At 52.6% G+C, this 20,599-nt stretch overlaps 1 protein-coding gene across 1 annotated transcript; it reads left to right on the forward strand.

The window, feature by feature from the left end:
- The first annotated feature begins 4,797 nt into the window (after window positions 1–4,797).
- Window positions 4,798–18,635, forward strand: TMEM161A (transmembrane protein 161A). Its single transcript, XM_008156365.3, has 12 exons — window positions 4,798–4,837; window positions 8,517–8,620; window positions 9,163–9,243; window positions 9,596–9,693; window positions 9,831–9,987; window positions 10,905–11,056; window positions 16,913–16,973; window positions 17,050–17,193; window positions 17,293–17,406; window positions 17,565–17,739; window positions 17,855–17,951; window positions 18,110–18,635. Exons 1-12 carry the CDS (start codon window positions 4,835–4,837, stop codon window positions 18,361–18,363), a joined length of 1,440 nt encoding a protein of 479 aa, XP_008154587.3. The 5' UTR covers window positions 4,798–4,834; the 3' UTR covers window positions 18,364–18,635.
- Window positions 18,636–20,599: the final 1,964 nt, after the last annotated feature.

Raw genomic sequence — 20,599 nt, forward strand, 5'->3', positions numbered from 1 at the left:
CACACACACTCTGCCTGTGTCCCCCACGCTGTGCCCTGCCCCGAGCCGTCTAGAAACACTTGCATGTCCAACCCCAGACCATGCTGGTCCTCCTTACTGAGCCACCTCCCTCCACCCTCCAATCACCTTTTTGTAAAAGACTGCTTCCTACCTCCCAAGGCCCAACTCCCTGTCTGCACTGCCCACGCCGAGGAGTGGCTCCGACCGCTGAGTTAAGCAGGGGGTTTGCTGAGTGCAGATCACCGATTTGAACCGGACTGTGGAGAACACAGAGTGTTGGTGTCAGCACTTAAAAGAGTTGTCCCCCCTCTCCCATTCCACAAAGACCCAGAGCTGGTTGGTTCCGGTTGGCTGTTGAAGACTCTCGCCCCCTCTTTTCAGCCCAGCGCCCCACAGAGGAGCTTTTCCCGTAAAACCAATGCTCTGTACCCACCACGAGCGCACACAGTCACAGATGGTGGACAAAGAGGGGAGGCAGGCACACCGCAGGCTTCCCAGTCAGTCCCGTCCCTGGAATTCAGCACCTCCTCCGCCTCCTCCTCTGTAGTCACCAAGACGTAGGGCTGACTCCTTCCAGGGGTGGGGAGAGGGCAGAATCGGACAGACCTTCATGTGAGGTGGGGGCGCTCTCAGTGGCCGTGCACAGAGCACCATGCTACCCACATGCCAGACCCAGTTAGGGCGTGTCCTCCATGGATCTTCCCAGTCCTAGACACATCATCTCTAGTAAAGTAGGGGCTTTGGGGACCCCGTTTCCAGGAGAGGGACATGGCATTCCCGAAGCTCCCCTCCTCAGGGCTTCTGTGGCAGGGGGGTGCAGTGGGGGGCTAGGGGCAAGAGCAGCAGGAGGCTGAGGGCTGGGAGGGAGGTGTGTTTGGGGGCAAAGCCACCAGGAACCCTGGTGGGGGCAGTGGGGAGCCGACACCTGTGCTGGGAGGCTTGCAGAGACTGCAGGGGTTGTGGGGTGAACGCAGGGCCTCTGTAGGGTGCCCAAGGTAGACTGGGGAGTCCTCTTACCCAACTCAGACTCGGGTCCTAAATCCTCTCCACCTGCTCCCTTGTGCCCCTGCCCACCCTCCGAGGAGGGGTGAACCACTGCCCCCACTCCAGCCCCTGACAATGAACTCAGGGATCTGGGCTGCGCATACAACCTCCGCCACCCCCAGCAGCGCGGGCATGGTGGTCACCTTGAGGATGCAAATTCTCCACCTGGGTTACCCTTCTGGGGATCCCCTCCTTCAGGTCCTAAGAACCCTGGCCATCTGCATAAGGGTGTATAAACTTTGCAGTCACAGCTCCCCACACAACCAGACTCAGGACCCCTGGGGGAAACTGAGGCACAGCCAGAGAGGGTCTCTTCTCGACCTCTGGATCTCACCCTTGCAATGGACGAGAAGCCAGGGCAGTCTCTGAAGTCTGTGCCCACAATCTAAGCTCTCAGTGTGGGGTTCATAAAAACGTGGCTGCTTTCAAAGGCTGGGGGAACCCTAGGGCCTGTGTATGTGGTTCTGTGTCCCCCATCCCTGGGAGGCTGCACTTTTGCCATCTGCCATTAGGTGGCGCCCAATAATGTGCTTTGGATTCTGTGCTCCCCACTCAACATTTTTAAAAATATATATTTTATTGATTTTTTACAGAGAGGAAGGGAGAAGGATAGAGTTAGAAACATCAATGAGACAGAAATATCTTGAGAGAGAAGCATTGATCAGCTGCCTCCTGCACACCCCCTACTGGGGATGTGCCCACAACCAAGGTACATGCCCTTGACCGGAATCAAACCTGGGACCCTTTAGTCCCCAGGCTGACGCTCTATCCATTGAGCCAAACTCAACATTTTAAAATAGAGATAGGAATGAATAAATAAAATTCATCTTGGCTTCCAGGGGCTCCACCCATGTTTTTAGGCTCCCAGCCTGGACCCAGGCTATGTCATGTGGTGTGTGTGTGTGTGTGTGTGTGTGTGTGTGTGTGTGTGTGTGTGTGTGTGTGTGATTATACATATACAGCCTGTGGTGTCCTAACCCTTGAAGGGACAGTGGGCAGGCTACTGGGTTCTAGAAACACCTCTGGGTCCCGACCCCAGATATGCCCCTGTGGCTCTGTTGGGAAGGAAGCAGGGAAGGTTGTATGGAAGTGTCCCACCGCTAGCCTTGCTAAGGACACCCTGATGACATCAGCCAGGGCCAATTTTACATCAAAGGGCCCCAAGTTCCCCCAGGAGTTCCATCCCTGGTTGGAAGCATCATGGGAATTGTGTCCTGGGCACCAACACTGTGACGGAAGTGGGATATCTCAGAGGTGCACTTTTTAGAGCACCGTGGTGAAACGGTCAGTTTGGAATGAGAGTGTGGGCCTCAGTATGGTCAGAGAACGTGGGACATTAGTGTGCACGGCATAGGGAGCATCCAGTGAGGATCAGGGGGCATAGAATACCCGATGGAGAGGACAGAGACCAAGGAGGGTCCAGTGGAGAACGGAGATGTTGAGCAAACTTTGAAGAATGGAGCGTGGAGACCTTCCAATGTAGGAAAGAAGACTGGTTTTGCTCTGCATGAGTTGGGAGCCATAGATGGTTGTGAGCAAAGGAGGGCATGGTCTGGCTCAAGTGTTAACAGGTGCAGGTGCGTGCCCTCAAGCTCCTCAGGAGAAAATAGGCTGGGGGAGGGGATGGGAAATGGAAGCCAGAAACCTGGGAGGAGGGGACTTCAGGCAAGAGATGATGGAGGCTGGACGGTGGAGACAGTGAAGGGAGTGAGGCCGGGCGGAACTGCGGTTACACTTGGAGGGTGGAGCCATCAGGAGGAGCTGACAGGTTAGGTGTGGGGTGAGAGCGGAGTCAAGGCCAACTCCAGGTTTGTGGATAAGCACCAGGAGGGTGGGGAGGTGGTGGAGGGAAGATTGGGAGCGCCTGGGGCCAGGGTGTGTGTGAGTTGCCGTGATTCACCACGTGGGGGCACTGTGACACCTGGACTCAGGAGCCGGTGCCCAAGAGAGAGGTCAGGTAGAAGCGGAGATCTGGGCCTCTCAGGGCCTCAGTAGTTTCGTCAATTAAATGGAGCCAATTGTCCCGCCTCCCTGGCCTGCTGGAGGAAGCACATGAGGCACTCGTAGCATGGTATACAGTGGGCCTGCTGCAACGCCCCCCACACCCCACCTCTTCTTTCTTGTTCCCTCTTTTCTGACACCTTTCCCAAATCTCACCTTCCCTGGATCCCACCTGTATGCCCTGGCCCTGAGGGGCATGTCATGACCCCCATGTAGGTCCTGGGGATTCCCAGTGACCCTCACTGCCACTGTCATCCATCCTCTTTCAAAGGGACACTGAGTCCAGAGGACCAAAGTCACAAACAGAGAATCCCCTGCAAACAGCCATCCATAAAGACAAAATCACCCACAGAGATGAGACAACCAACCATATCGGCCCTACTAACAGGTATCCAACCCCATAAAGACATCGTCATACCCACCTGTATGTACACACTTACACAGACACATCCATAGGAACAGATGGCAAAACTTAGGTAACTATGCTAGAAGCTCTTTCTTCCAAGCCTAAGAACAGAAAACATAAGATTCCTGTGTTCTATTCTCTCTCTCTCTCTCTCTCTCTCTCTCTCTCTCTCTCTCTCTCTCTCTCTCTGGAACAGGCTGCCAACACCTTTTCCCTTCTTCTTGCAAAGTGAATACCTTTGCCCTCTCTCTCCTAAGCTCCAAGGGTTCTACTTTTGCCTCTGTAACTTGTTTCCTGAGCCCATGCAGCCAGGCTGGGCACGTTTGTACCCCTGTGACTTTCTAAATAACCTTTCACTTGTATTGGGGGTGGGGGTGGGGGGATAAAACATCAGATTTGAGGCTGACATTTGGTTCTTGATCCAGCCATGGCTGAAGCTGATCCTACTTTTTGTATTTTTTTAAAGGAACTCAAAATTTCCTTTTTTTTGCTGGAGCCCATTTGAGTTGGATTGTGTGTGTGTGTGTGTGTGTGTGTGTGTGTGTGTGTGTGTGTGGGGGCGGGGACAAAGTCCTGGCTGATAGAGAGGAATAAGACTTTTTCCACGGAAAGGAAGCATTCCGAGATGGAGGACAGCATTTACAAATGCTGAAGGTATGAGATAGAATGGCTGGTGGCAAGCTGCACTACAGTGCGCACAACAGTACTGGTGGCAGATTGAAGTTAGGCAGAGGGGTCTGAATTTACTATGAGCACTTGGGCGTCTAGTCATTTAATGTTATTTTTAAAAATTTTTTTTTTTTTATATCAGAGAGGGAGGGAGAGGAAGAGAGAGATAGAAACGTCATTGATGAGAGAGGACCAGCCATCGGCTGCATGCCGCATGCGCCCACACTAGGGACCAAGCCTCCAACCCGGGCATGTCAAGCCCACAGCCCCGACCGAGATCGAACCATGACCTCCTGGTTCATAGGTCAACCACTGAGCCTCGCCAGCCAGGCCATTTAATGTTCTGGATCAGGAGAGTTTCATGCTCAGAACTGTCCCACCGGAGACAGTGAGTGATTGGGCGAATAAATGTATTGGCCGCTGATCTGTGAGACAGGTGCAGGTGAGGAGACTGAGTCCAAGAGCAGGCGGTCACAGAGGTGTCCCTGATACAGTCCTGATTCAACTGTGGTGAGCTCATCGGACGTCTTCGAACTACAACTTCCGGCATGCAACGCCAGCGACCCCTGGTCTCTCGGATTGTGCTCCGCGTACCAGCCTGATGATTGGTCGCACGGGCTGCTTGTCAGACCACAGTCTGACTTTGATTGGTCGAGTTCTCTTAAGTGCCTGAGCTGGGGCCCGGGGTCCGCTTACCGTGCTCCCGCCCGCGACATGGTAAGGGGAGCCCTGAGGCTTGGTGGGGTCCCTCAGGGGCTCAGGGTCCCGCCGTGGGAGTCCAGGGAGACAGGGAAGGGACGGAGGTCCTTTTGTCGGGGTTGGGGGCTGTGAGAGACTCCGGGTCGCACCGAGTGCCTTGTGTCCCTCTCGGGGGTCAGCATCTCGCTGCGGGACTGGAAGCCCTGAGTATTCTGGGGGCTGTACCTTCCAGGGGTCTGGGATCCCCCCGAGGGGACTGGGGACCCGAGCACGGTCAGGGCCCCGCGAGGAAGGTCTGGGGTCCCGGTGGGGCCTACTCTGGAGGAGCGTGGGGGCAGCGCTGGTGGGTGCCTGCCGGTACAGGCATGCGCAGAAGCGCCAGGGAGAACCCTGAAAGGAGGGGGCCACGCCGAGGGCATCTAGGTGGCTTCAGGGCGGGCGGGGTCCCAGGTTAGAGACAGCTCAGTGGAACCCACAGGGCTCTCGCGGCTCCGGGTCCAAAATTTGAGTTTGTTCTCAAATTTAGTCCGCGCGCCCTCCCTTCGCGCCCCGCGCCCTCCCTCCCCCGAGCCCCTCTGGGTTGGATTGGGCAGAAGGAGAGGCAGTCTGGAGGGGCCCAGAAGGCGACCTGACCCTGGCGGGGGCCGGGAGGAGGGGTGTCCCCGAGGAGGGAGGGGCGCCGGAGAGGAGCCTGAAGTGAGAGCACTGGTGGAGGGGGTGCTTGAAAGTGGGCTGCGTGCTAGGCTGGTGCGGGATGCTGTGGGCGATGAGGGGAAGGGCTCTCAGAACGGGGATGGAAGAAAGATCCAGGGAAAGGCTCCGAGCAGGGGAGGGAATGGGTGGGTGGGAGGCTCTGGAACAGTGGTTCCCAGTCTCTTTTTGGCCGTGCCCCACCTAAGCATCTCTAAAATCCTGATGCCTCCCTGTGACATATAATTCTTATTTATTCAAAAGTGAACTCCTGTTCCCGTGGAGGAAGCCTAAAAGGCCATTAACTTGGTCTAAGCAAGCTTCCAAAGAACATGGCATCCGTGAAAGAGAAAAATAAATAAACGAAAGGACAGTTGAAGTACTGAGGAAGAAGTCACTAAGAAATTGTTTAAAAAATAATAATAATATGAAGTGATATGAAAGAATAGCAAATAGTTTCAAAACATATAATAGAGAACTAAAATGTATAAATATGTCACAATATATGTTTATATACTGTATATGAGGCCCCTAGAACCATAGAAATGCAAAAAAAATTAACTGTTAATAACTCATTCTCGAATTGCCCCCCTTAAAAATCAAATTGCCCTCCTGTGGGGGGGGGGGGTGCCCCATGTTGGGAACCACTGCTCTAGAAAATCTTCGGAGATCTGCAGAGCGTGGACCCCTGAACCGGATGCTGCTGGGGGCGGGGCACGAGAAACATCCCTGGACACACCTCTCGGCCTTCGGTGGAGAGCCTAGATGGAGGACGCAGTCCTTCCTTCTCTCCTTACCCTCCTGCCGTAGGTGCTGGGACCACAGTTGGAACCACGGGTCCCCTCACTGGGAGGTGTGTGTGTAGAGGGGTGATGGAGTCAGTGATGGAGGGCCCTGGGTCTGGCGGGCCTCTGAGACCCCGGTGGTTGGACACAGGGAGGACTGGGGAGAGAGCCAGGCAGTGGGGTGTGGTGGTCTTGAGCTGGGCCTGACAGGCCTTGCAAGCTGTGGAGCGGAGTTGCATGTGACTATGAGACTGGGGAGGGTCCTGGATCCACTGGAGGAGCTCAGTGCTGTGTCCCTGGAGTGAGGGGCGGGTGCTGGGCTCCCGAAACAGCCTGGGGAAGCACAGGTCTGCGAGCTTGGCAGAGAGGTCCAGGCTGGAGGTACTGCTTTGTTGGGGTCATGCTGGGCCAGGTCAGTGGTTAAAACCCTGGCAGAGGATGGGGACAAAGGAGAGAGGCCGGCAGAGGGAGGAGAAAAGCAGGCAAAGGCACCCAGGAGTTTGGAGAGCATTGGTGGGAGGCACTGGGGGTCCCCAGAGGAGAGGAAAAGGGGTGCTGGGAGGAAGGATGGGTGGGAAAGCCTGGCCCTCTGGGCTTGGGGGTGCCCACAGACCTTGACAATGCCATGGTCATTAGTGCCTACTGGCCAATTTGTATCTGGGAGGAGGAGGGGGAGCAATGAGACTAGGAGATTAGTGAGATTAAGAGATCAGAAAGATGGCACTCCACGATCATTACTGAAAAAGTACTTATGGGCTCAGTTTACAAGTCACAGGCTTAGAGAAAATATTCTGTGAGTTGGTTATTGTAATGATGGATTTCTCAGCAGTCATTCCGAATTACAGTGCTAGGCCCCATTTGTTATCCCACTAGAGCTTTTCCTTTTGAAGCTAGCTTATTTTTGCCCTGGCCAGTGTGGCTCACTTGGTTCCTTGCATCAAGAGGTCACCAGTTCGATTCCTGTTCAGGGCACATGCCCGGGTTGTGGGCTTCATCCCAGGTAGGGGATGTGTAGGAGGCAGCCGACTGATGTTTCTCTCTCTCTCTCTCTCTCTCCCTCACCCTCTCTCTAAAATCAATAGAAACATATTTTTTTAAATATTAAAAAATAAAGTTAGCTTATTTTTTGTCTGATAAGATCATATTAATTATTAACCCTTTGCACTCGCTTGCTTTTTTCTCGATTCCTTTATTCTACTCGGGATTTAATTTTTTAAATACCCCAGATTTTACAAAGTGCGGCAGTAGAATAAAAAATTGGAGTTTCTTTTCATACAAACTTATTTATTTGGATTTTTTTACATTTCAAATTATTGATACATTCAAAGAGTAATTTTAATCTCGATGCTAACCGTGTCAAGTCACACTCAACATCCGAGTGCAAAAGGTTAATCTTTATTTCATTTTAGTTGTTCATTATAATGCCATAGTATTAGTAGGCAACTCTCCTGAGCACATTTTGCACAATTACAAAATTACTGTATTCAGGCAGCTTCAGCTTCAGACTGATTACCAAAAACATTTCTCCTACAATGTTTACGAATAAGTGTGTGAACATGTGTTATGAATTATTGTTTCAACGGTTATGTAGAATTTGGTGAGAAAATTCCTAATAAAAAAAAAGTTATCCCACTCCTGTCTAAGTTGTTACCCTGAAGCAGGCAGAGGCCAGCTGAGGAGGTTGCTGAGAAGGGAGGTGGCGAGGAGGAGGGGTGGCTGAGCCATCGGGATAAATGGAGACAGAGCCGCCCGCCCAGGGAACACTGAAGCTGGGAGTTGGTCCGAGGCAGTGGGTGCCAAGGCAGGGCCTGTGGCTGGAGAGGAGCCACTTCTCACTGGACGTACCAGGGTCATTGTAGGTCCAGAAGGCAGTCAGAACAGGAAACAGAATAGGAGGCACTTCATTTCCAGAGGAGGAGCACCAGGCTGGGAGAGGAATGCCTGAAACCCATGGCACAGACTGGGAGCCGACATGTCTGACCTGTCTTTCCCCAGCACCTGTTCTCCATCCCGCTCGCCCCCCCCCCGGCCAGGTGTGGGGTTCCTGGTCAGTGGGGTCTCCCAGGGTTGGGTCTGAGCTCACCCCAGTCCACTTCTCCAAGGTACAGGGGGAGCCAAGGAGGCCCCTCCCCCACCTGGCCCCGCATCGCTATAAATAGCCGGTTCCGGGGAGTAATCTTGTTCCTCTCTGGCCGGCACTGCCTGTCGTGTCCCTCCCCCAGGCCATCCTCGGAGTGCAGCTGGTGGTGACCCTGCTCACTGCCACTCTCATGCACCGGCTGGCGCCGCACTGCTCCTTTGCACGCTGGCTGCTCTGCAATGGCAGGTGAGCCCCAGCCCCCCTCAGGCCCTGCAGGTAGTTTGTTTTTTTAAAAAATAACTTTATTGAGATGAGGTTGATGTACAGTAAACTGCATATTTTGGAAGTGCACAGTTGGATCAGTTCTGACAGATACGCGTGCGCGCACACACACACACACACACACACACACACAGGACCACGTCCACACTCTTCCCCCTTCACCTCCCTTCCACTCTTCTCTCCCTGTAGAGGTTTCCTGAAATGTTTCTGGTCCCTGTGTGGGTCAGGGCCCCCTCCTGAGGCTTGTGGAAACTGCACTCTCCTTAGGACAGTGTGCACACCTTCGCCAGCAGATTCAGGGGTGTCTGCACCCCTGCTGCACTGCCCAGCCCGCCTCCCGAGCCTTCCCTTGGCCTTCCATGGGCGCTGCTCCTCCTGTCACCAGGGGTCCTAGGGCCCAGCCCTCCCTCTGACTTTAGTACCGAGTTTTGGGGTTCACTGCCTTGACATCCGAGCCCTACCCCCGTGCCGAGCTTTCCTGACCACCTGCCTGTCTTTGCCCGCAGTCTCTTCCGGTACAAGCACCCTTCGGAGGAGGAGCTGCGGGCCCTGGCAGGGAAGCAGAGGCCCAGAGGCAGGCGGGAGCGGTGAGTGAGCCTCCAACTTCAGGGGAGGCTGCAGGGGCACGGGGCCTGCCCTGCCGGCTCTCGGGCACCACTCTGGGCACAGAGGAGAATGAGGCACCCCAGGATGAATGATTTTCACTGTCCTACCTGGGCTGCCTTCCGTCGGCATTGAATGCTTGGCAGTTTGCTGTGGGCCGGCCCTGTGGGTGGGTGGTGCCCGCACCCTGGTGTTTAGAGGTTACCCAAACTGGGGCGAAGGCACCCCGCCAGCTCCTGTGCTCTGAGGGTGGCCCTCAGGCTGCGGCGGGGAGCGGTGGGCTGGACTGGGGAGGGAGACATGGAGGACGCTGCTCTGACTCTCCCCTCCCCCCAGGTGGGCCAATGGCTACAGTGAAGAGAAGACTTTGTGTGTCCCCCGCGATGCCCCTTTCCAGCTGGAGACCTGCCCCCTCACGGCCGTGGATGCCCTCGGTAACCGTCCAGTGGGTCCCCAGCACCCCTCACTTTGCCCACCCCCTGGCAGGGTGGGTGGGTGGGGGGAGACCCTGGGCGGGCAGGGTTGGGGGAAGGCCTCGGGAAGCAGCCCGGCTGAATAGGGTGTCCCGCAGTCCTGCGCTTCTTCCTGGAATACCAGTGGTTCGTGGACTTCGCCGTGTACTCGGGAGGCGTGTACCTCTTCACAGAGGCCTACTACTATGTCCTGGGCCCGGCAAGGGAGACCAACATCGCTGTGTTTTGGTGTCTGCTCACCGTTGCCTTCTCCATGTATCCTTCCAGCTCTGGGTGGGCCGGCGGGAGGCGTGTGGGAACCTGACTGAGGCTTCCTGTCTCCCCTATATTGGTAGTTGGTTATGGACTGCCGTGACACAAACCTCACCCCAGCCCGGTGGGGGAAAGCAGTCCCTATTATCTCCTGGGCCAGGCTCAGCTGGGGGCCTCATCTCTGCTCCCAGGAGTCCGCCTTCTAGCAGGCTGGGCCAGGTTCCCACGCTGCAGCCGCAGAAGGGCAGCAAGGAAGATGGGGTGCTGCAGGCCCCAAGCCTGCACACCCCATCCCTGTCCACCCTTTCAGTCAAAGCAAGTCACCAGGCCCGCCCAGAGGCGGGGGCTGAGAGGGAGATGCCTGCTCTGCATTATTTCCTTATTAAGCTGCGCAGGGAACAGGGTGAACCTGTGACTTTAGGGACCCAAGTAGGAGAGGATGTCCTTGTGCCGTGGGCTTGGGGAGAAGGACAGCCCATCTTGAGGTCCCCACTCTTCTGAAAGCCCTGGGTCTCTCCGAGGCAGATTGGAGATACAGCCCTTGTATCTGCCAGCTCCGCAGAGGGACGTGCCGTGAGGTAGCCAGGAGGCTAGATGGGTGAGGGAGGCGGGGCCTCCTGAAGAGACTCACTGGGTGGCATTTCTAACTGGCCACGCACAGTGTGATGAGCCAAGCCGGGGGCCCAGCCCAGGCGCACCTGCCACGCGCAAGACCCCACACTGCGGACACGGGCGTGAGCAGCATTCGCACCTTGTGTCCTGGGCTTATCGGCTCACACTTCTCTTCAGTCAGCCCCCTGTTCCCCAGGACCCCAAACCCAGACCTGGTGTTGGTGCTCTGGATTTGGGGTGTCACCGGCTGGAGGTGGTGGAGCGGGCAGGGGCATCACAGGTGGAGGCCTCCTTAGCTCTGCCGCCAGGAAGATGTTCCTGACAGTGACTCGGCTGTACTTCAGCGCCGAGGAGGGGGGCGAGCGCTCTGTCTGCCTTACCTTCGCCTTCCTCTTCCTGCTGCTGGCCATGCTGGTGCAGGTGGTGCCAGAGGAGACCCTGGAGCTAGGCCTGGAGCCAGGTACGTGCATCAGGGCGTGGGGTGGACACCGGTCACTCCCTCCTGTTTAAGTGGCTTGATCCACTGCACATTGTAGGTGTAAGAGGGGGCTCCTGGCCTAACCGGTGTGGCTCAGTGGATAGAGCGTCAGCCTGTGGACCAAAGGGTCCCAGGTTCGATTCCGGTCAAGGGCATGTACCGGTTGCGGGCACATCCCCAGTGGGGGGTGTGCAGGAGGCAGCTGGTCGATGTTACATCGATGTTTCTAACTCTCTATCCCACTCCCTTCCTCTCTGTAAAAATCAATAAAATATATTAAAAAAGGAGGGGGCTCCTGGGGCCAGACAGTGTCTGGGTTTCCGCCCCCCTTGGTGCCCCCTTGGGCTTTGGGATGGGAGGACCTGTTATCTCACTGTCTGGCAGGCGCCGGTGGCTGTAGCTCTTCACACAGGCATTTCTGTTCCCGCTAGTCTGCCCTCTACCCAGCAGCCACAGTAATTTAATATTTACCTACTTTTGTTTAATTTGTGGGAGGAAATGGGTAACGCTACAAAATTTATAAAATAAATACAAGAGTGAAAATTACACTTCCACTCTGGCTCTGATCCCCAGAGGAAACCCACGCGCCACTGTTCCTTATTCACATAAAGCAGCAGCGCAGGTATCTCACACCCTGTGCTTTTCCCTTAAAAACGATAAATACTGGAGGTTGTCCCTTGATGCTACATACGGTACTGTTTCTTGTGACAGCTACATGGTATTTCATTTTATGGATGTCCTATTATTGTTTAACTAGGCCCCTATTTATGGACATGTAAGTCTTCTGCTATTAAACGTTGTGGCACAAACCATGTTGTTATATAGCGATGTGGTATGGGAATAGCTTTGTGCCTGTAGCCCGGTGCACCAGAGGGCATTTGTAATCTGGATAATGTTGCAAATTGTCCTTCAGGAAAAGATGTATGAACATGCCTATTTCCCCACATCCTCGCCAATGGGTTCCTCCGACTTTTTCATCTTGGGTGATCTAATGGGCGAAAATGTAAGTGAGGCTGAGCATCTTTTGTTTTTTGTTAATCCTCACCCAAGGATATTTTCCCGTTGATTTTTAGAGAGAGTGGAAGGGAGGGGAAGAGACAGAGAGAAACATCGATGTATGAGAGACACGTCGATTGGATGCCTCCCATTCATGCCCTCTACTGGAATCGAACCTGGGACCCTTCCGTCCAAGGGCCGATGCTCTGTCCACTGAGCAAAACCGACCAGGGCGAGCATCTTTTTATATGCTGAAGAAGCTGTTTTATTTCCCTTCCAGAAAAGTCCTGCTCTTTTGCCCAATTTTCTACTGGGTTGTTGCCCCTTTTATTGATTTGTATGAGTTCTCTGTTTTTCTCTTAGTTTCTCATTTTTGTTTTGACTTTTTCTATTATTTGATTGATCTTTTAAAAACATAATTTGGATCATGCAACTTCTCAGCCTGACACCAGACTCTAATGGTCTTTGAATAAAGACAAATTTCCTCACTGTGGCTTACAGGGCCCTGTTGATTCCTTGAGCTTTATTATCACCAACTAGAGGCCCGGTGCACGAAAATTTGTGCATTTGAGGGGGTCCCTCAGCCCGGCCTGCCCCCTCTCATAGTCCAGGATCTCTTGGGGGATGTCCACCTGCCAGCTTAGGCCTGCTCCCTGGGGGATTGGGCCTAAGCTGGCAGTCAGACATCCCTCTGGCAGCCTGGGAACCCTCGGGGGATGTCCGACTAACGGCTTAGGCCAGCTCCCTTTGAGGAGCCAGCCTAAGCCATTAGTTGGACATCCTTAGTGCTGCCGCGGAGGTGGGAGAGGCTCCCGCCACCGCTGCTGCACTGGCCAGCCATGAGCCAGCTTCTGGCTGAGTGGCGCTCCCCCTGTGGAAGCGCATTGACCACCAGGGGGCAGCTCCTGCGTTGAACATCTGCCCCCTGGTGGTCAGTGCGCATCATAGCCACCTGTCATTCCACCATTAGGGTCAATTTGCATATTACTCTTTTATTATATAGGATTCTCCCCACTTTTCTATTTTTTAAATTATGCAATGTTTGGTATACATAAAATAACACATACATGTAAATTACAAAGGATAATAATCATGTAAACACCCATGAACCCACCTCTCAAGTAAGAACTGGATCCCAACACTTCTGTGTGTCTCTGGTGCTCCTTCCTGATTCCACTGCCTTCCCTCTATTCTCAGCCCCAACCGGTCTCTCACACTGTGTTTGTTTAAGTTTTTTTGGTTGTTAATCCTCACCTGAGGACATTTTTTCCGTTGATTTTTAGAGAGAGAGAGGCAGGAGGGAAGGAGTGGGAGAGAGAAAGAGAGAGAGAGAGAGAGAGAGAGAGAGAGAGAGAGAGAGAGAGAGAGAATCCAAGTGAGAAACACACAGATTGGTTGCTGCTGCATGGGCCCCTACCAGGACTGGGGATCGAACCTGTAACCCAGGTACATGTCCTTGATTGGGAATCAAATCTGGGACACTTCGGTGCGTGGGCAGATGCTGTAACCACAGAGCCACACTGCCCAGGGCAGGTTTTGTGTTTGTTTGTTTTTAAATTGATTTTTAGAGAGAAAGACAAAGAGAAGCATCAGTTTGTTGTTCCACTTATTTATGCATTCATTGGTTGACTCTTGTATGTGTCCTGACTGGGGATCAAACCCGCATCCTTGGCGTATAGGTGTGACGCTCTAATTGAGCTTCCTGGCCAAGGCCTCAGACTTTGGGGTTATCATTTCTTTTTCTCCCCGGCCGGTGTAGCTCACTTGGTTAAGCTTCGTCCCCTGCAACAATTCCCAATTAGGACACATTCCTGGGTTGTGGGCTTGATCCCCAGTCGGGGACGTGTAGGAGGCAGCCAATCGATATTTCGCTCTCACATCTCTTTCTCCCTCTCCCTTCCTCTCTCTCTAAAATCAATAAGAACATTGAACAACAACAACAAAAGTTTCATCACATATGTCTCTGTCCCTAAAGAATTTATTGCAGTTTTACAACATGTCGTCTTCCAGCTGTGCTTTTCTGTCTGATATTGTTTCCAGATTAGGTGGTTTTGGTCTGGGCTCCTTTAGTTCATCTCGTTACCTTGTATGATGTGGTGAGACTCCACTCGTCCCTATTATCCCATTCTCCTGTGATGGACATTCTGGTGGTTCCCAGAGTTTCACAGTTGCTACAGGGAACATTCTTACACATGTTTCTTCATACACATGGGCAGGCATTTCTTTGGGGCACAGACTTGGGAACCATGGGGACGTGTTCACCTTTCTGAGATGGGGCCTCAGCGTTTTGAGAGCAGTTCTCCCAGCACATCCACCAGCCATGCCGCCTGGGGTCCAGAGCACGGGCGCAGGGCGCAGGCTGCCGGTGAGTCCCAGCCGCGTGGCGGTGGCTGTGGGTGAGGTTACAAAGGCCCCCTGCTTGGCCTTCCTGCTTTTAGGTTTGGGTGGTGACTGCACCCACTTCCCAGGGGACAGGGTGGTTTAAATGAATCAAGGTCTCTGGTTTGAGTCTGTTGGTGTAGAGCGATGCCTGCTGGGTCTTCACGTGCATTTTTCTGGTACCTGAGGAGGGGGGTGCTCTTTTCCTCTTTATTCATGATTCACGTTTCCTCTTCTGTCAAAAACCTGTTCGTATTGTTGCCCATTTTTCTTTCGGTTTTATGCCTTTTTAAAAATTGTTATGGTAAAATACAGCCTCTTTTCTCTTTCTGTTTATAGCATTTAAGGTTATAAATACTTCCTAAGTCCCACTTTTGTCTTCCCCTAAGTTTTGCCTTGTGTTTTCATTATCATGCAATTCTGGGTATTTTAAAGTTTCCATTGTGATTTCTTTTTTAACCTTTTTAAAATACTTCAAACCTGGCACTTTAAGAAGATTCTTATTTCTAGCTTAATTGCTTGGTTACAGAAGATGGTCTACTTGAAATAAGTTCTTTAATATTTGTTAAGACTTGCCTAGAAAGTGATCAGTTTTTGTGATTGTTCCACATGTTCTTGTACAACATATATTCACTGCTTCTATATATCCAATAAATTCAAGTCTCCATCTTTCCTAACTTTTTGTTAGTCACTAACGGGTTAATCCCCCTCTGGGATAGAGGTCTCAGTGTCTCTAGGTTCTGTCCATGTTTTTTAAATATAGAGGTGGATTGAGAAGGTTAGAATTGCTACATTTTCCTGGTGAAGCAGTCTTTTTTATTTAATCCTTACCCAAGGATATGTTTATTGATTTTAGAGAGATGAAGGAAGAGGGAGAGAGAGAAACATTGATAGGTTGCCTCCTGTACATCTGGCCCGGGGCTGAATCAGCCATTTTGTCATGATGTATTGACCCTTTCTGATTCTAGTAACACTTCTAGCTCCATCTAGTTGGTCTGGTTTTGATACAGTCTTTATAGTGTTCTTTTGTAGTATGTGTTATGTCTTTTTAACATCTCTGTTCTCTCAGCCTTCCAGTGACCTCATGTTGAGGTATGTCTCTAAAAAACATAGCTGGATATTTTCAATCAAGTGTGTCAGTCTGTGTTGTTTAACTTTGAAGTTTAGTCTGTCTTTTATTGTGATTGGACATATTTGGCCTTGTTTCTGCCATCTTACTTTTATACTTCACATTGTTCCTTTCCTGTGGTTACTTTTGATAGTGGCTGCAGCCTAACTGTCCTTCCTTTATAGGTGATCTGTTTTAACCCCTAGGCTGCTTTGCAATCTGTGTTTTTGGTATTCTGCAATTTCGCCAGGATGTCTAGGTGTGGATTTCTTTGTATGAATCTGGTTTGATGTCTTTTGTGTGTGGCATCCATTCTGCAAACTTCTCAGCCATTCTTTTGCAGTATCTCCTGTTCTCCTTCATTCTCTCTCGGTCTCTCCTTTTGGGGCCCTGACTTGACTTATGCTGGACTTCCTATTCTGCCCTCTCTGTCTCCATCTCCCGTCATAGTCCCCACCTTCTTGTCTTTCTGAGTGGGAATCTGAGTGATTTCTTCAGATCCAATTCACGAATTCCTCCTTGGCTGTTTCTAATTTAATGTTTAATATCCTGTCATTTCAGTAATGATATTTCTCCTTTGGAAAAGGTTGATTTCTCTGTAAATTTACCTGATCCTCTGAGGTAATCTTGTGTCACCTGTTCTGTCATTCCAGCTTTTATTTCCCTCAGTCATTTCATACAAAGCTGATAATACCAATTTCTGAAGTCTAAACTGTCTTTTATTTTTCTGCCGAATCTCCTTTATGGTGATTTGTTTCCTTGCGTGTTTGGTGATTTGGGTTGTGAAGTGGTATTTCCTGCTTTCACTCTGTGGAAACTCGGGGGGTCTGCACGACGGAGGGTCTTTCCAGGACTCGGGTTTTCTCCTGTGGGAGCCCTTCACGTCCCTCGATTCCTGGTGTAACCCTGTAAGCTCCCGTTCGGTGCTCCCTTGTTTTTCCCACGTCCCCCAGCCCAGTCAAGGGTCTGCCTGATACAACCTCCTGTTCTTTTATTTTTTAGAGAGAGAAACATTGATGTGAGAAAGAAACATCAACTGGTTGCCTCCTATACGTACCCCAATTGGGGATCAAACCCACAACCTAGATATGTGCCCTGACTGGGAATTGAACCCACAACCTTCTGGTGTACCGGACGATGCTCCAACCAACTGAGCCATCTGGCCAGGGCCATTCTCCTGTTCTTTGGAAAGCGCCGCTCGTCACTACAGCATTAAGTGATCCTCCTGCCGGCATGGGGCCTGGATGCCACTGGTGCGTTCCTACCTGAGGAGCAGAGGACTTCTAGGAGGGGCCAGAGTAGGCCCTGAGTTCGCAGGGTGTTCTCTACTCTGTCTTTCTCTTTGTCTTCCCCAGGCCTGGCCAGCATGATCCAGACCTTGGAGCCACTTCTGAAGACGCAGGGCTGGGACTGGATGTGAGTCCTGGGAAGGGAGAGGGGGCAGGGGCGGCTGTCAGGCTGTGGGGTTCCCTGACCTGTCTCTTCTTCCCAGGGTTCCTCTAGTCAAGCTGGTCATCCGTGTGGGGCTTTCGATCCTAGGCTCCATGCTGGGTGCCTTCCTCACCTTCCCGGGCCTGCGGCTGGCCCAGACCCACCGAGATGCACTGACCATGTCAGAAGACCGGCCCATGCTGCAGTGAAGTGGGGAATGGGTGGGTGAGAGGTTAGGGAGCCTAGGGGAGCGGATGGGGATGGTAGGTGCCTAGGCCTCACCCTGCTGCATCCTTGCCTCCAGGTTTCTCCTGCACACCAGCTTCCTGTCCCCGCTGTTCATCCTGTGGCTCTGGACCAAGCCTATTGCACGGAACTTCCTGCACCAGGAGCCCTTTGGGGGCACACCCTTCTTCCTGTGTGTATGGGGTGGGGTCAGGAGGGGGGTAGCTGGGGGACCCCTCTGTGTACTCCAGTGTGAGGCTCAGGGAGGAGCCATGGGAGAGCTGTGAGTCCTGGGGGAAGATCCTGGGGCAGAAGGGGGCCTCACTAGCCTCCTTACCCTCTTCTGTGCAGACTGTCGGACTCAGCCTTTGACTCACTGCGCCTCTGGGTGCTGGTGGCACTGTGCCTACTGCGCCTGGCAGTGACCCGGCCCCACCTGCAAGCCTACCTATGCCTGGCCAAGGCCCGCGTGGAGCAGCTGAGGCGGGAGGCTGGCCGCATTGAGGCCTGCGAGATCCAGCGGCGGGTACGGGTGCTTGTCTGGGAGGGAACCTGGGATGCAGCGCAGGCCTTCCATGCCTTGCAAGCATGGGGTGAGCTGGAGCTCAGAAGGTCACCTGTCACTGCTACCTGCTCACCAGGTGGTACGGGTCTACTGTTACCTGACGGTAGTGAGCCTGCAGTACCTGACGCCACTCATCCTCACCCTCAATTGCACGCTTCTGCTCAAGACGCTGGGTGAGAGGAAACTGCCTTGTGGGGTGAGGGTGGCCTGGGGGGCCCTGAGGCGTCCTGGCCTCAGCCCCGCTTCCTCCGCTCCTCATCCTCCTGTCCCTATATCCCCCCTATTTCACCCCTCCTTCCTACACCTGTCCCTCTCTACTCTCTTCTCACAGGTGGCTACTCGTGGGGCCTGGGCCAGGCCCTCCCACTATCCCCAGTACTGGCAGCAGCCCGAGATGGTCCAGCGGGCCCCAAAGAGGATGAGGCCCAGCAGGCGGCGGCCCGGATCGCTGGGGCCCTGGGCGGTCTGCTCACACCCCTCTTTCTCCGTGGCGCCCTGGCCTTCCTCATCTGGTGGACTGCGGCCTGCCAGCTGCTTTCCAGCCTCTTCGGCCTCTACTTCCATCAGCACCTGGCAGGCTCCTAGCCACTGAGGAGACTCCTGGAACCCCGTGGCCGCCCTCTGTGTGCACCTCAGGATCCCCAGGTGCAAGAGGGCCTGGAGGCCTGTGCTCAACCCTTCACTGCAGTGCCTGCGTGGGCCCCTTTGGGCCCTGAGCTTCTGCCTCGGAACTGTCTCCTGAGGCTGCTGGCGGAGTCCCACAGCCATTGTTCCTGGACTGCATGTGCACATCAGGTTTGACAGCAGAGCAACAACAGAGGGGCGGCTTTTTAAAAAGGGGGAAAGAAGGGATCTGGAGGGAGAGAGAGGTGGGTGGGGTGGGTGGGGTGGGTGGGCCCCTGGCTCTGGGCTGGGCCACAGTGGCTACTGCCCTCTGCCACAGGGACAGGGCACTGCTTTCCTGTAAGGGTCACACACAGGCCATGGGTATGTGCTGAGGCCACAGGCCCAGGGCAAAGAGGATGAGGGGCTCTCTCTGACTCTGGAATTTTTCTGTCACTGTGGCGACAGTGGGAACCCACTATGTATGCATGTATGTAGAACAACATACACGTGGCTGAAAAGCCAAGATTCAACTGAGTAAATTTTAATGGTCTTAATAGGCTTTATTGAATGACTCATGAACCAGTCAGCATCTTATGCTTCTATTATGTGGATAAACATGAATAGTATATTAAAAACAAGGGTTAGCCCTGCCAGTGTTGCTCAGTGGTTGGGCATTGACTTATGAACCAGGAGGTCACAGTTCAATTCCCCAACAGGGCACATGCCCAGGTTGCAGACTTGATCCCCATTGTGGGGCGTGCAGGAGGCAACCTATCAATGAGTCTCTCTCATCATTGATGTTTCTATCTCTCTCTCCCTCTCCCTTCCTCTCTGAAATCAATAAAAATATATTTTTAAAAATTTTAGAAATAAAACCTGGCTTGAGGCAAACTAAATGCATCATCCAATTTTGATCCTTCTCAAATCTCCAGTTAAAGTACAAGGCTGCAGTATGTTCCAGAAGGTGTAATTAAGGGAGGAGCCATGATTGACTGCCAAACTCATGGATGCCAAATCCTAAGCCCAGGAAACAGCTTGATTTACCCATAGAAACTTCCAGAGGCACTGACCCCAGCAGGTCTCAATAGGCCAGGCTGAGGGTGGGGGTGAGACGGAGGCTGCTGGCCCGGGAGTTGTTTGGAAAGTTCTCAGGTGCTCATTTCCTTCCATGACACCACTGCTGGGAGGGAAGCCAGGCGTGGTAGGGAATGTGGTGGCAAATGGGATTAGGTGACTATACATAATGAATGCTAAATGGAGCGAGCCACTACCCCTATCCTGCCTGCAGATCCTAGAACTTACCAGGCATGAGACTGAAGACCTCTGGGGAATCCAGCTGGTCCAAGAAGAAAGACCTAATAACACTAGCACCACAGAGTTCCCATCAGCCTCCAGCTCAGGTGTGAGTCCATGTGTTCCCCACACTCCTTTGGTCTTCCCACCTGCTTGTCTCAGCCCTCACTCTTCATTGTGACTAGACAACCCGATTGTCCAGGGGTCTGAGGAATGTCCAGTGAGGAAAACAGACCCAAACAGAAAAAAGACAACTTCGGGAAATGGATTCTACAGGGAGAAGGGAACTTACAAAACAAAAGCAGTCCATGCCCTGGCTGGTGTGGTTTAGTTGGTTGAGTTTCCGTCTCATTCACCAAAAGATTACTGGTTCGATTCCCGCTCCTGGCACAGGCCCGGGTTGCAGGCTGGATCCCCAGTAGGGGGCATGCAAGAGGCAGCCAGTCGATTGTTTCTCTATCACATGGATGTTTCTCTATCCCTCTTCATTCCTCTCTTTCAAAAAAAAAAAAATTCAATAAAAGAAACAACAGTCCAGGATGTTCTCAGAGAAAAGAGATTCATGAAACGAGAACAATGCTGCTAAAAAGGAACATCTGACGAACCTTTGTTCTCTTTGGAGCTCTTGGAGATTAAAAGCAAATGGAAGATAAAGTTGTGGAAATCTTACAGAAGGAACAAAAAATAAAAGATATACAAAACAAGAACTAACAAAGAGGAAATTAGAAGATTGGTTTTAGAAGAAGGATCTTCCAAATACTTCTTGCAGAAGAGATCCAAGCAAACAGAGGAAGAACATTCCATGGAGCAAGGCAAGGTTCCAGGTGCCGCATGCCCAGCCCTGGGTGTCTTGGGATGCCTCAGGTTAATGGGACATCATCTCCCAGCGCTGCAGGACCCACACTGTCCCCTGGCACCTCAG

The sequence above is a fragment of the Eptesicus fuscus genome, chromosome 6 (assembly GCF_027574615.1).
Source record: "Eptesicus fuscus isolate TK198812 chromosome 6, DD_ASM_mEF_20220401, whole genome shotgun sequence".
NCBI classification, from domain to species: Eukaryota; Metazoa; Chordata; class Mammalia; order Chiroptera; family Vespertilionidae; genus Eptesicus; species Eptesicus fuscus.

Coding starts and splice junctions, on each gene's coding strand:
- TMEM161A (XM_008156365.3), top strand. Junction 17,194..17,292: donor GAAGACCGGCCCATGCTGCA/GTGAAGTGGGGA, acceptor CCTTGCCTCCAG/GTTTCTCCTGCACACCAGCT. Junction 17,952..18,109: donor GCTTCTGCTCAAGACGCTGG/GTGAGAGGAAAC, acceptor CTCTTCTCACAG/GTGGCTACTCGTGGGGCCTG.